Source organism: Dipodomys merriami, unplaced genomic scaffold, assembly GCF_024711535.1.
Source record: "Dipodomys merriami isolate MVZ:Mamm:240054 unplaced genomic scaffold, mDipMer1.0.p SCAF_34, whole genome shotgun sequence".
Classification (NCBI taxonomy): domain Eukaryota; kingdom Metazoa; phylum Chordata; class Mammalia; order Rodentia; family Heteromyidae; genus Dipodomys; species Dipodomys merriami.
The window spans coordinates 4,036,451-4,052,548 of NW_027204937.1; the positions used below are offsets into that span (position 1 = coordinate 4,036,451).

A 16,098-nucleotide genomic window follows, 5' to 3' on the forward strand; every position below is an offset into this window, starting at 1 on the left:
CCACTTACTTTATATCCTTGCTATAATTTGATTTAGCTGACTGAACGCTGGCTGCTTCACAGTGAACATGTTCATATAACTATCAATGGACAAAGCATTCTCAGCACTCTCAGACTTTCACTTCTTAGTGCAACGCCTTCCCCCAAACACCAATGAACCAAACCCTGCCATGTACCTCTTCCAAAGATGGATCTGTTCTCTCTAGTCATCCTTTATCCTTAAATGTTCTCTGTAGGCATTTCAATCACAGCTTGATTCCTAGTGTCTTAGCAAATTGTGTTTCCCCCCCTCACTTGGTAAATAATAGCCTTCTTTTATGAATAAATGCTTTTCTTTTTGTAATTCAATATGCATACTGCTAATAATTTAGAGACAAAATGATCACCCATTTTATTTTCAAAAATTTATTTTCATGTAATCCTTAGCAAGTTTCTCCTTAATTTTTATAAGATAAAATCCCAAGTCTTAAAGTTAGATATATAATGGTATATCACAAGTAAGCATGGAAGAAAGACCATAATCATTTTGGGGTAAGATATTTCTTAAGTCTATAAACACTGATATTCACCATATTCTTTAACAACAGATATATACAACATGGTATACACAAATGTACAATGGTTGAAATCACTGTATTGTTATAGAATATTTTAAACTTCAAACCAAGGAAAAAACTCCAACACTGATAACATCTGGGAAAAATAACAGTAATTGGTTTATCAACAAATCATGTAGATATCTAGTAAGTTTATATATTCAAAACGTCCTGTATACATCAAATCCACAAGTTTAAAGATATTTGACAGATCTACTTATAACATGCTGAAATGTAAACAGGCTGAAACCAAAGTGTTTGGTCACCTATAAAACAGGAATCAAAAGTGTGAAAACATTTAACAGACTTCAAAAATCCCAAGACAGTTTACTAGGAAACCTCAAAGAAAACAAACCAGGCCCTCTGGAAATTAAAGCTCTCCTGAATATATTCAAAAACACCAAAGGAAGAAAATGATTAACAACCTAGATACTGAGATTAATTTACCTTCTGAATTTTAGATCTGTAGCAATTATGGCTATGGCATAATCATAGCTTCTCTGGGTTATACATGATTTAGTGGGGACACCATGTCCATAAACTCTTGATTCTAGGAACTTGATGGGGCTTAGAAGATCAATTCATAAATATCAGAAAGTGTAATTATAGGTTCAAATGGAAAACAAACAAGCAGAAAACAGAGTTTCGGGTTATATCACACATAAAACCTTAAAAAAAAAAAGGCCAACCAGGACATAATGAACTTAAGTATATTACATTATTCTTTAACGGTGATTTTCTGGTCATATTGTAAAATATATTAATTTGTAAGAACACTATTAAAATTACTGGCAAGCTGTGGATTCAGATCAAATTTGATAATTATTTTTGTGCTTCTGCAAAAGTTTCTCTTGATGCCATGTGTCATGCTAGACTGAGTCTCTAATTATTATTAGCAGAGGAAAGTGTAAGGGGAGAAAATGTGGGTACCCTGACTCAGTTCCCATGGAGAAAACCAGACCGAAGATCTGTTGTTGATGCCTTGTGAATGGGCAGCAACAAACCAGGTGGTCAGGTATAGTGGCTCTTTTGTTGGCACAGGATAGAGTACTACTCCTAGGGATCCTGATTTCAGCTTCCTCCAACTTCCCTTGTTAGGACTCAGCAAAATACATGGGAAATGAAAGAGCATGAGGCATCCGTGGGTGGTACGTTAAGCCCTACCTCTTTCTGCCCAGAATAGAGCCCTTGACAGTTTGCAGGTGACAGACCTCCCCCTACTCCTGGAGGCAGGGAATGCAGAACATAATAGAGAAGGTTGGGGAAGTACTAAACAGCTGCAGAGAAACCTCCATCTCCAGAATTCTGGTCAGAGTGCAAAGGGATGACATTGCAGTGGTCAAACTTTAACAGCGGGATGGCAATGCTCTTGCAGGGGCTGGGGTGGTAGTGGTGGTGGTGGTCAGAACACAGCAGGGACAACTTATCCATGAGGCACAGTGCCTCAGGCTTGTAGTATGAAAAGCCCATAAAAATGTTTTAATTTAACTTCATGAGAGGAAAAAATGGATCTTTAAGGGAAATGTTTCCATTTAAAACATTAATGAATTCTTTTTATACAAGCTGAATCATAGGATATAATTTAAATTCTGTATAGAATGAGTCCAAGATTTGCTTGAGGCCCACAAAAGTTGAGGCAGCTTTGAATTTATGGTCAAACCAACTACAGAAATGGAAAACACAGCTTTAAAAGACTTAAGAAGAATGATTCAGGCTAGAATGGAGGGGCATAGACAGACAGTTTAATCCTGCTTGTTTGCTTGGTGCTTGAGAGCCCATTTCTGAATGTTATTTTGAATTTGTTTGGAACTGAGCTAAATCTAATACCAGAGAAGTGCTAGAATCAATTTTCATTAGCTAAGCTGGTACAAGAAAGAAATTAAGCTCACTATTTGACAGTTGGGTGCAATAATAAAAGTCTCAGAATTAGGATAGAGCTTCGGGATTTTAAAGCCCTTTCTCCATTGGAAAAAGCCTGAGTTCAGCAATGTTCTGGACTGAATAGAGGTCACACAGCAAAGTGGGTAATGCAGTTACAATAGAGCTTAGGTTCCTTGATTTCTGGTCTAGACTCATACTCCCAGCCCTCAAAGTAATTTCATAAACTATGTTGTCATGGGAAAACGACTCATTTTCTTTAAAAAAAAAAATGTTAACATGGGAACTGCACAATCTCAAACTAAAAAATTCCATTAACAAATGGAATGAATGGTAAAATTTTAGACCTGGAAGGACAATAAAAGGTAATTTAAATCTCAGGCACACAAAAGAATTGATGCCCACAGAAAGTAAACTATTATCTCCCCAAATAACAAGGTTGAGACAAGCCCAGGTCACCTAAAACCGCAAACTCCCATACTGCCTTACTCTTCTTTGGTTACTGATTACAAACAAATAAAGCAGAAATGGAGAATAACTTCCAACTGAAATATACTGAAACTGTTCATAAGAATGCTTGGGTATAAATTAGTTTTTTGGTTAGTAGGAATAAACTAAAACTTACGGAATTTTAATAAAAGAGGTAGCATGTTTATTTCTATTTGGAAATTGGACTTAAATGTGGATCAAACTTATGATTTGTTGTCTCTTCACAATGATCCAGTACCAATTATCCTCTTAGGTTCAAAAACATACACTAAATTCTAATGTTTTCAGTTCTCTAAGATCAGTAATCTATAATTTGTAAGATATCACATAAAATGTTTTTACATTTTCAAAAGTTGTAAAACAATACAAAAATATATGAGGGGCTGAGAGGTGTGGCTCAGTTGGTAAAGCGCTAGCCCATGAACAAAGGCAGGAGGTACTGAATTTGAGTCTTAGTATCAGACCAAAAAAAAAAAAAAACCACTTGATAATGTATGTCTGAAATCGTCTAAAAGCTGGATTTTCTATAAAACAAGCACGCTTTCACTTCCTATTCATAAAGCATACAACAATGAGTTAAATATGTAGAATATTAAAAATTAAATCTCTTATTCACTTAAACTTTATTGCAGCGGATGTCTTTTTTTCTTATAGTAGATATACATATACAAGCAAGCTATTGGAGGATTAGTTACCAGGTCTAATTACTACAATACTGAGCAGATAGAAGAGCTACTATTTCATGTGTGTAAAATCAATAAAAATGTTTTTAGAGTGCTGAGAAAAATGTCATAACTTATAGTAATGTTGCTATAAAAGAACAAATATCCATGATTAAAAATTGGTAACTTAATTCTCTCCTTTAGGACACTCCCCTGGTTATTTTTAAGATTCTCTCCTGGCCCCCCTATAGTATGTTATTAGATTTATCAGTTTGTAATTATCGCAGTGACTACCAAACTATATCTCATTTGCAACCCCAAACAGCCAACACAAATCTCATCAGAACATATACAAAGATTCAAAGTCCTGCTAATGAGATCTGAGATGCCAAAATGGAAAATAATAAATGATTAGTTCAGGAAAGAAGTGAAAATTAGAGATTCTTCATTGATAAATCTGAATATAACAGTAAGGCAGACTATTTGCATAAATTTTCAGTCTACTGAGTTACTTAATAAAGGACAGGCCTTTACAGTGCACCCTAGTTTATATAGCACCTATACCCATTGTATAAAAACAAGTTTAATCCCTCCCTTTTCAAGTGATTTAGGTGGTAAATTGAGAATTTTGTGAATTAAGAGAAAAAAAACGCTATTTGTGCCACAGTCAAATTACAGTAATTTCAAGGTTATGAGCTTTGAAAATAGGATCTATCATGTCAAAATTACTTTGTTTCAGTTACATTATCAATTCCTTTGTACAGTTCTCTTCAGTTATTCCATTTTCTTGCTTGCTTTTGTAGTCAGAAATGAACAAATTTTCTATCTGAGTTAAGAATTCCTCAGCAATGAAGCAATTGGTTATGTTGCTCAGGGTTTTCCTCAGACACTCCAAAAGCTAGTAGAGAATAAAAAGTTCATAATTAAGTACCTAGAAAGTGTAAGAAGAGGGTTTTGTTTATAGCTTTCTAAACCACACATTGACAATTAAATAGGCACCAGTTAAAAATTAACTTGTGTTCAGTAATTCTATGCTGGAACAATGAAAACTCTGCTAAGGAACACAGAGTATAGTACCCTTACAATTTCACATAGAAAGACAAAAGTGGAACTGTTATGTGACATTCTCTACTCTGGACAAACTTGCAACTTTATTCACTCTACTTTTTGGGGGGATGAGGAGCAGTTACATTTACAGAAGAAAATAATCTTGAAAGATTAAAAGACACAGGTCTTCTTTTGATGATAGAGCTCCACAGTCATGGTAAATCTTCCTAAAACCCACTGGACTATCTGTAAAAAGTATGGCAGCATCAACACCCCAAAGTGACACTGGCTTGCTGGCTGTTAAGAAATGCAAACATTCTGAACTCAGAGGATATAAGAGAAAGGGCCATGTGATCCAGTCCTGTTTCATCTTTTATTCTGTTATAAAAGTAATAACATCATGAATGAAATAGAAAAAGAAGTTATGGGGCTATGGCCGAAGTAGTGAGCCTGGTCACTATGTACAAGGCCCTGGGTTCCAAGTCCCAGTAGTCAATAAATTGAAAAACAATGAACCAAACATATATTCAAAATTTTCTATTTCTAATTGCTATTAAAAACAAATCAACAAAGATAAATGCTATGATTCATTACAGAAGCAAAACGAAGTGAAATAAAAGAACTTAAACCCTTTATTTCCTGCTTTAGAAAATTTTAAATGACCATTTAAATGTTAAGATTTTTACTATCATTCTTAAGAATGATTAATTGTTAAGGCTAACAAGGAAACATGGTGCTTTTCAGTTTAATAAAATCAGAAAAATCTCCACTGTGCACAATAATAATCTGCTAAGAAATTTATCAGTCAACACTGACAAATTTATTCTAAAATAGTATTACTTCAGTGTAAGCTTCGGTAACAAAACACATTACTAATTATCTTCTAGAAATTAATTTTAGGAAGGAAAAAGCAATAAAGAGCTACCCAGAAAATGTATCCACAAAGCATAAGGCATCATGGGAAAACACATTGAGATAAATAGCTTTGGATTCTGTGAACAATGGAACCAATTATAATAAAGGCAGCTTACTTTCTGCAAACAAGTTAGGTCAGAATCCCGGCGAAAGATTTTATCCATAGGGACACTGCTGTAGGAAGAAATATGAAAACAAACTGATGAAACAAATACTATAAAGTAATCAGTTGTGTAATAAACTATCACTGGTGCCATACATCACAATTTTATATCTAACTTGGGTTTTCTCTGAAACATAATTTAATGAGAAACACTGCAGATGTGCAGCCATCTCAAACCACAACACATACCTGCGGGAGAGCCTGTATTTTTCTATTATCCATCTTGTCTTTTCAAACACTAATCCCCACTGAGGTTCTTCTAACATCTGTTGTACTTCAAATTTGTAAGGTAAACCTAGAAAAGCATAACGAAACACATTTTTTTCAACTATTTCTTAAATCTCCACTCTCCTTTTAATTACTTAAAATTCCCCTCAGTGTTTTTACAACCATAGTTTGGCAGACCCGCTGAACAGCACTTAGAACACACTGGGCATTCATTAAATATTTACTGGCTGAATGTACTTGGTCCATCAAGCATTTTAATGCTGATCTATTAATAATAATGAAGAAAAGTAAGAGTGCCACTTTCATGACAGTTCTATGCAAGGCACTATAAGAGATAGGATGATCACATAATTTATCACTTAGACCAAGAGACCTTCTGAATGGAAGAGAACACAATTAATAACCATGCCAGAACCAAAGGCTACTGTCTTAGGCAAGCCAAGACATACTGCCATCCTAGTGATAAGCACACGTTATTAAGCATATTACATTGCTGTAACATGATAGGTGGCATTATTCTTATTTTACAAATGAGAAAATGAAGCTGAAACAGCCAAGTAATGTGCAGCAAGTGAGAGTTAAAGTCTAAATCCTATTGTGTTGCCTTATTTCTGAGCCCATACTTTTTCCACCTTTCTATAGGCACCAATCTAAGTCTAGACAGCATTAACCCTGGAGAGGCAGAAACCACGCCTAAATAAAAGCTTTAAACCTAAGCTCTAGAGGAAAGAATGTCTCAAGAGGTAGATAGACATCATGTATGTAGCTAGGAAGGGAAGAGTACCACATAGTGAGCCACCTTAACTAATGCCCACATATCCTTCACATTCCCACATAAAGTTATCTGCAGAATACTAAAGAAAAAGCTTACGGTGTGTTGCATGGCTCAAGTAGTAAAATGTCAGAGGTTCAAAACCCCAGGAGAGGGAGGAGGAGGGGAAGAAGGAAGGGTAAGGGAAAGGGGAGAGGGAAGGGGAAGGGGAGGGGGGTGAGAGTGCCAGAGCACCCAAGCAAGCCACGGACTCTTCATTACTAATGAGTATATGATGCTTACCAGTACCAGGCCTGATGTACTTTACATATGTGAAATCATTTAAAGGACACAGCTACCATTATGTCCTTTTTTTTTTTTTTAAATAAGGACACCGAACCATGGAAGGGTTATAAATTTGTTCATGATTGTATATAAGAAGCAAAATTTGAACCCCAGTCAGTTGGAATTAAAGAATATGTGTTCTCAATATATTACACTGCCTCTTTAGTGGTTTGTTTTTCTTTTTTTGCTATAAGGCTTTCAAGCAAAGCCAGGAATGTGCTATAAAAGGGCTCCCTTCGATAATCATCTCTTCTTCCTCTTATTTCTCACTTCTTCCCTCCTGTTTTACTTCACCCCTTCAGAAACTTAAGAATTACAAATACATTGTAGCACAAGTGGCTACTGAGTAAACTTCTGGTGATAACAATAATGTACCTGACATGCTTTGATTACCTACTGTGCAATTACCACCTATAATCACAGCTACCTACTGAAAAACCTATTATTTACTAAATACTTCAATTCCTCACTCACAAGTTTTATAACTATATGTCCTGTAAACCAGTTTTTTTTCTCATTTTACAAAAGTAAGAAAGACATGAGAGAGGTAAATTAATCTGCCCAAGTTAAAATAACTAGAAAATGTCTCAGCTGGGATCTGAATATAGTTGAGTGACTTCCCTTCTTAATGAAAGCTGAAAATGGGAATAAAAGGAGGTAAACAACGTATTTTCAGCCAGGGTTGATGTGAAAAATATAATACATACATACATAAACTATATATAGCCCCATTTGGTATTAAGAAGCACATACTAAATTTTAAAGAGGAATTAAAGTAAAAATTTCTTTTTGTACACACTTTCTATCCACTATAGTATTAAATTAAAACCAATTCTTAAGTATGTTTCTTGGCTTATACAAGTTCAGGACACTGAACCATAAAAGATATTTTAAAGACAGAACGTGGCCTTTTGGCTAAGATCAAGTATAGTAAAAGTACTGTAACACATGCCATCTCATAGCTTGTGGAAAACCTCAATCTTTGCACCAGGTTTGGAGAAGCGAAACAAAGAACCTAAGATTAAAATTAAAAACTCAGTTTTAACAATGGACAAGTCATTTCAACACAGGCGTCCAACAGAACGTTCTACAATGATAGTAACAATGAACAGCTGTGTCCTATCCAGGAGTAGCTTATCCTTCCCCTGCCTGGGCTAGTTTCTTCACACTCATGTGCTGGTTTTAAAGGTATACTTGAAGGTGTATCTTTCACAATACACTGTTTGTTCTCTGGGAACTTAGCTGCTTTGGTCTTAACTCTGTGTCTTCAAGAGTTGGCAGGGCCCTTGTTGGGTTTCTCCTCCTTCTGCCGTATCTGAAAACTATATACACATTACTGGGGATTAAACCCTGGGCCTAGTTCACACTAGGCAAATGCTCTCATCACTTGAGCCACATTTCAGCACTCTGTTTTTGAAACAAGGTCTCCCTAATTTTATCTTGGCTGTCTTCCTTATCCTTCTGCCTCCTGAGTGTCTGGGTTATAAACATGGACTATCATGCTTACCAATCTGAAAACTCAAGACAGTATATTAGGGGTAATATGAAGCTCAACTGATTTGTCTCCCATATCTCAGTAATCACTTGCCTTTGCTGCCTAAAGTTGTATCCTAAATACCACTGTTTTATTTCCTTCGGTTCTGTGATTGCTTCAGAATGGTCTCTGTTACTTTACTTTGGTCAGAAGTTGAATCAAATAAGCTGAATGGTAAAGGTCACTTAATTCCAATGAATTTAAAGTCACATGTACCTAGTGACAACTGTATTAGATACTATCAAAATAGAGGCTTATGACCAAAACCTAAAAGACTGAGAGAAAAAAAGAATGATTTAAATAGAAAACAATTTAATTAATTAATTTATTTTTCTCCTGTAACTTTTTTGTAAAACTATAGTAATTCAAAGGGTTATGTGGTGTGCTCAGATTGGCATACTGGACTAAGGCTAATGCCACCATTACCCACACAGTAAAAACTCATGGTGGTTGACTGATCCTAGATAGAAGGCTGTGAACTAGGCACTACAAAGACTATCCGTTGTTAGTGTTTGGGTATTTAGTTTAGCAAGATTTGCTAAATATGACATGTGGGTAATGCTGAGAAGTGTTGACCAAATATGTAGCATCCAAGGAATATACTTCAAAATGAAGAGGAATTAGCTATTAAGCAAACCCACTTTATCCTAGACCCTGTGTTAAACAGAATAATAAATACAAAGATCTCATGATTTAACAGGGAGTATACTATTGTAACTGCAGTGAGGTATACAGAGGAAATCCCTACTCAAGAAATAGCATTAAGAATATCCTAGAAGTGTCAATTCTTTCTCTATCCATGCTCCATTCCTTCTTCTAGTCTGTCTCCTAGTCTGTCCAAAGTTGACTGCATCATGAGTAGATATAACCTAAGAAGAACCAAGCTGGATGATAAGCTATGCCAATCAAATTTATTCTTAAGTTAGAATGGGAATTAAGACGTAAAAGCAGACCTTAAGTGCTTGGCACCTGTGACTCATGCCGGTAATCCTATCTACTCAGGAGGCCAAGACCTGAGGATAGCAGTTCCAAGACAGCTTGTGGAGGAAAGCCCATGAGACTCTTATTTCCAATAAAATACAAAAAAAAAAAAAGAAATCTGGAAGTGGAAATGTGGCTCAAATGATAAAGCACTAGTCTTGAGTACAAAAGCTCAGGGGCAGTGCCCAGTTCCTGGGTTCAAGCCCCAGCACTGGCACCAAAAAAAATAAGCAAAAGTAGTCTCTAGTAAGCCCAATGTCACTGGGAGGTGAAGGAAAGCTAGAGTCATTTATGTTTTTTTCATTTATATGACATTGCAGAGAAAGCCAATCTACATTTACAAAAATATTTTCATTAGAACAGGAATTCTGTCTTGTTTTTACTGTAGTCTTTCCAGTGTCCAGCACACACACTGCTTGTCTACATTTTCATCCTTTGCTGATGGAGAAGTGATTGCATTAGGCATCACATCTAGTGTCACCTTCCCATCAAATGCTTTGCACAGTTGTTTCTGAGATTCAGAAATGAGGTTAGGATTGATAAGAGGTTGTTACTGTTGAAAACTTACGATAGGAGCCATCTGGGCTCATTTCCTCACTTATTACCAGGCAGGTCATCTGGGAGTATGGGAAAGGATTGTTTCGATTATACGGACTAACAATCATTCCAATGAATTTTGCACCTCCTCTGGAGAAATAACTCTATAATTAGAAGAAAAACATAGTTTTAGCATACATATTTAAATCAATTATTTATCCATATCAATATTCTAAATATCTAATAGGAAAAAAGAAAACAAAAAGGAACATTACGAACCTCATATCCCAACAACAACTAATTAATAACTACAAATAGAAACCTACAGCAAAAACACACAAGTTGCAGAATTTTTAAAAAAAGTTTTTTCTCCAAGTGCAAACTATATTGTTTCCAATTATATTAATTATTCACTCAATCAATCCCTGTCCTAGTTCTTCCTAACAGTTTTTTAAGTTCCTGTAAGAATTTATTCATGTTGCATTCATGGCTTTTCTATAATAAACAAAACTGCTGACTTTCCAAATGCTTAGATAAACATGTATCCCACCAATTGGGAAGAAAAAAAAAAGGCAAGTTAAATCAAAGTCCCAGCTGTAAAATAGTGGAAATATAAAGTTAAAAATAATCAAAGTATATTTAATAAAAAATCAGAGTGGGAATGTGATTTTGTTTTGTTTACTGGTATTGGTCCTTGAGCTTGAATTCAGAGCCTGGGCACTGAGCTTTTGTGCTCAAGGCTAGCACTCTACTACTTGAGTCACGGCTCCATTTCTGGCTTTTTGGTAGTTAGAGATAAGCGTCTCATGGACTTCTGCCCAGGATAGATTCAAACCACAATCCTCAGATCTCGGCTTCCTGGGTAGCTAGGACTACAGGTGAAAGCCACCAACACTCAGAAAGGGAAGGAGTGTACATAATAGTTTACAGAATAAAACCTATGAGCATACCTGGTATTTAGCTTGTGTGTCAATATCTCGTAAGGAAGGATTAGGGTCAAATGCAGGATGAGAATGATACCATCCAATAACGCTGTAGCCTCTTACCGCTAAGGTTTCTGAGGCTTGGGTTTGTGATACAGGGTCCATCTCACACTGCAGTCCTGTACTCAGGCTGTTACATGGTTCTGCTGCACAAACCTACAAATATTGATCCTTATATTATTACACTGAAATCCTATCAGTTTTATTTTCAAATCAACTGTATTCCGAAAGTGACTGACTATGTGCTAGTATGCATTTTCTATTCTAACTGGGTAATAGCAATTAAGAGTAACGTAAAATGGTAAAAACTGTAACGTAAAATGGTAAAAAAGGATTCTTTTAACGAATGATTCATTAATTACAACAATAATTGGTAGAATAATGCATACCAACTTCAACTGTAAGAATTAGCATGTGTTTTTGGCCTCTTAGTTGTAGTTTTATGTTGGCAAAGGTAACCAGAAGCCAAGGCCTAGTAGTATTCTATCCTTGATAGGAAAAGCCAATAGATGCTTAGTATATAGAATATTAAGAAAATATGTAACTTCAGAGAATTTTTACATTTGCATATTTTCACATATATCCTAAGTCATCTACTTTGGTAATATTCATGGAATTCTACAAAATATTTGTCATAGCAGAAGGATAATAGTAACTAAACATTTTTTAAAAAGAAAGCACCTACTTCAACCACCTTATCAGCTTCTAAGTATCTTCCTCCTAATAGGCCAATTACTTCTGCCATAGAAACATGAGCATGCTAAAAAAAAATACGAGATAGACTTAGACCAAATGAACAAACCCATCTGTCAAAAAAAAAAAAAAAAAAGAATAATGCTATCATAGGATAGACAGTCTAAGTATGGTAACCATGCTTGTCTATAATAAAGTATAATGGGAAGGGAACTAGTTGCTGGAGCAACCAGGACTTAGATTTAAAGTTTATCTTTACTGATGATTGAAATAGTTTGAACCAAATGACTCCATAGTCCTACTTTTCACTTACAAAATGAAGATACTACTTGCCTAAATCTTTTAAGTAAAAACCTTCCACAGAAAAGTACCACAAACACAACTGTTAGAGGTACTGATAGTTTAGTGCAAACAAGGAACCTCCAAATTACAAGTGTTGTGCATTGTTTCAGTAATCTAAAAGGCAGCAGACATGGGATATTAGGAAATAGAAACAGGGTTAATAATGGTAAACAGTCTGCAAAACTCACATTAATTTATTTTCTCTAAAATATGGAAACATGCAATTGTCTGGCTTTTCTCCAAAAGAAAAGACTTAGTTTAGATTCCTTGTAAAAGAGGATAGTCTTCCATACTCTTATGCCTGTAATAAAAATACACAAGAATAGAAATCAGAACAACTAAGAAAACACAATAGATTATCCTTACCAAATCCATTATTAAAAGTGCTTCTGAAGCCACTTTCACCTGAAATGGCTCCTGAAATATAAAAAAAACAAAACAAAAACAAATGGGAGCATAAAAACAGAGATTCTGTTCTCATTAAGCAGAGATCCACCCTTTCTCCTTCACCTGTCCCCAAAATCCTCACTACCACGCAAGGAACAACACAAGCAGAGTTTACTATCTTGGGGTTGTTGTTTATTCTTCAAACCCCAGCACAAAGAAATTCCTTCTTTTCCAGCTATTAATACCTATCCCTGTCTGATTTTTTTGTTTTGTACTGGGGCCAAAACCTAGGGCCTTTTCTTTTTCCGGGCTCTTATCCTTTTATATACACATGGCTTATATACCAGAAAAAAAAAAATAAGTATGCTCTGTCTGATGGAAATACTACTTATGATCATTCATTGATATATAAAGAGTACCTGCTTTTCTTCACTGAAAAAATTACAAGGTATCAGTTGGAAGGGATCAAATGAGCTGAAAAAGGGAAAAAAACCATTTTTAATATAATAAGATTAGGAAGAAAATACTGATTTGCAGATTTGAGCATGTGTTATCAACAATAAGCTTAAATTTTGTATTTGAAATTAAAAGAATTTCTCATGACATTCCATACTACCCTTCTGAAAGAAGTACTGTTCAGATTTGACACAAAAAAAGCAAGAAAGAAAGAAAAAAGGAAGACAATCTGAGAAAGAAATTCGGTTGTCTTAAATTCCTTTAACATTTTCCCAAAGAAACACGATAGTTAGTTTTGACTTATATAGAAAGCAGACTTTAAAAAAATTCATTGAATCTCAACCCAATATCTGATATGAGATCTGCAAGTTCAAGGAAGATAGTTTTCAAAAACACTCCAGTCAATATAGGCCATTGTGCCCCTCACAGAGCAAAGACTCATTAAATGCTGAATGAATAATGAAATGTTCTGCTACAGGAAATAACACAAAGTCCTATGACAAAACTCTAATTTTAAAATGTAAAGAGAAAGAAAGGAACCTAGCCAAGGTTAGATACAAAACCATGTGTAAACCCTGAAGAAACATTAGAAAGCTGTGGCTAGTAAAGAATTGAGGTTCAAAATATATTACAAATAATGCAAAGGTTTTTTTTTTTAAATGCTATATTCATTGAAAGAGAAACAAACATGTTAACAGAATATAACACAAAGAGTATGATATTTGGGTCCCATTTTACCAGAGTCTGTTAGTACTGAAGAGGATACATTTGTTTTGCTTGACAGGAACCAAAAACAGGGCTCCAAATACAATATACATTCAAACTGTATGTCAAGTGAAGCTCACAAGTTTTTAAATTAAATGAATAAAAAGAAACTAAAGGCCAAGACAGATGGGGAAAATATTAAACAGCTTTGAAAAACATGGCTGGGCACTTAGGAAGCATGAACATGACCAACATCAATGTTTGTGATGGCTGTAGAATGAGAAATTACACATGAATTTAAATAGGTTCTGACAAAGCCAGGTGCTGGTGGCATGTGTCTGTAATCCTAGCTACTCCAGGGGCTGAGTCTTCAGGACAGATGCTTGAAGCCAGCCAGGGCACACAAAGTCTGCAAGATTCTATCTCCATTAACCGGCAAATAGCCAAAAATGGAGGTGCAGCAAAAATTGTTGACCATGATCTAAAAAAGCCAAGTAAAAGCATGAAGCCTTCAGTTCAAAGCCCCAGGGCTGTCAGAAAGAAGAGGAAGGGCATGAGGAAAGGAGGCAGGAGAAGAGGTAAGAGGGAAGGAAAGAATGATGGACAGAGAAAGAAGGAATGAGAGGAGGAAAGAGAAAGAAAAGGTAAGGGAGGGAGGAAAGAAGGAAGGAAATAAAAGGAAAAGAAAGAGAAGAGAAAAGAAGAAAAGAGAAGTTGTTTCTGACAAGCTGGAATGACCTGAAATGCAAACCTCACATACAGATTGAGAAAATCAAGTATGTGGATTCCGGATGAGGAATTCAGATAAACGATGATTCATATAGATAAACTTTGTTTCTTATATATTCTACCTACTTCATTTGCATGACAGTGTAAGTTTTAATTTGTTCTGAAAAGGCAGTATATAGATATCAGATTACATATTACCGGGAATAAGGATTTTTAAGTTTTGTCTGGCTTAAATCACAACTCCAGCACTATAAACATTAATATAAACAAGTTACTATAACCTCTCTTTCTACTCAATTTTCTCACCTGTAATATGGGAATGATAATGTAAAACTACTTAAGAGGACTGAAATTAAATGGGCTACTCTAAGTGAAGCATTTAAAATTAAGCTACCACTTAATTTTATTTTATAAATGGCAACTCAAGGCTTATGCAAGAACACAGAACTGCTAGCAAAGTGTTCTATTGGCAGTATTAGACATCTGGTTTTAAAAGAAGTAAAATTATAGTCTATTTAATAGGGCAACTGCAGGAAATGAGAGATCTAGAAAACTTAGATATTTAACCTACTTGATGATCCTTAATTCTACAAATTACATTTGTAATATATATACACTCAAAAACAAGTCCTACAACTACCATGTATAATTAGCACAAAGAGAGAAGTTCAGAGGTGAATGGCCACTGGTTGTAAACAAGACTTCTTTGTAACATATTGGTTGGATCCCATGTTTACGAAACCTGAACTTTAAACTTCAGCTGGAAGGTTTCCCAAACTAATAATTAGTGAAAAAATTTTTTACCATTTTTTAAATTTTTCTAACTAGAAAATAGTAACTGATATTCCTTAATATGAATAATGTAATAAAGCTATTGGATATTTTCCCACAAATTTTCTAACCATGTGATTAAGTTAAAAACAATTACACTTGGCCAGATACTGGGTTGGCGCACACCTGTAATTCTCAGGAGGCTAAGATCTGAGGATCAAGATTTGTAATCAGCACAGGCAGGAAAGTCTGTGAGACTCTTATCTGCAATTAAACACCAAATAGCTGAAAGCAGAGCTGGGTTCAAGTGGTAGAGTGCTAGCTTTGAGCAAAAACGCTTAGAGACAGTGCCCAGGCCCTGAGTTCAAGTCCCCAGGGACCAGCACATACACACAAAAAAACAAGTACTAAGTACAAAAAAATCAAGTACCTTTATACAATGTAAAGCCATACCTTTTTGTTGGTCTTGACGCTTTTGAAGATTTAGTAGACTTACATTTTTCCTCTTCCCTTCGTTTTGCAAACTCCTCAGCAGACAGATGCTAAAAAAATAAAAGCCATCAGTTAATTAAAGAGTATATCAAATACTAAGAGTAGGAATAAATATGTCTTTAAAACCAAATTTAAGAGTGTATGAAATTAAGAAAGATTAAATTGGCACAGGGGGTTTCCTTCTTTTAACAAACAGCAAGAATTTACTGGAAATTCTGTCTGTCTGTCTGTCTAGATAACAGTCCTGGGCTTGAACTCAAGAGCCTGGGCACTGTCTCTGGGCTTTGATACTCAAGGCTAGCTCTTTGCCAGCTGAGCCACTTCTAGCCTTCTAGCTCATTTATTTATTTATTTATTTGTGGCTAATTGGAGACATGACTTTCCTGCCTGGGCTGGGCTGGCTTCAAACCTAGAT

General features: G+C 35.3%; 1 protein-coding gene across 2 annotated transcripts in view; it reads right to left on the minus strand.

Annotated features, from left to right (window-relative positions):
• Positions 1-420: 420 nt before the first annotated feature.
• Mysm1 (Myb like, SWIRM and MPN domains 1) overlaps positions 421-16,098 on the minus strand; it is a 39,808-nt gene continuing 24,130 nt past the window's right edge. The window contains exons 12-20 of one of the 2 annotated variants that reach the window (XM_069987157.1): positions 15,645-15,733; positions 12,950-13,004; positions 12,510-12,560; positions 11,794-11,868; positions 11,172-11,264; positions 10,157-10,289; positions 5,939-6,044; positions 5,703-5,760; positions 421-4,522 (exon numbers count right to left, since the gene is read on the minus strand). In XM_069987157.1, coding sequence (XP_069843258.1) covers positions 4,364-4,522; positions 5,703-5,760; positions 5,939-6,044; positions 10,157-10,289; positions 11,172-11,264; positions 11,794-11,868; positions 12,510-12,560; positions 12,950-13,004; positions 15,645-15,733 — 819 coding nt within the window. In that variant the 3' untranslated portion in view covers positions 421-4,363. Of the gene's footprint in view, positions 4,523-5,702; positions 5,761-5,938; positions 6,045-10,156; positions 10,290-11,075; positions 11,265-11,793; positions 11,869-12,509; positions 12,561-12,949; positions 13,005-15,644; positions 15,734-16,098 lie in introns of both variants that reach the window. The other variant, XM_069987156.1, reaches the window with a different exon arrangement.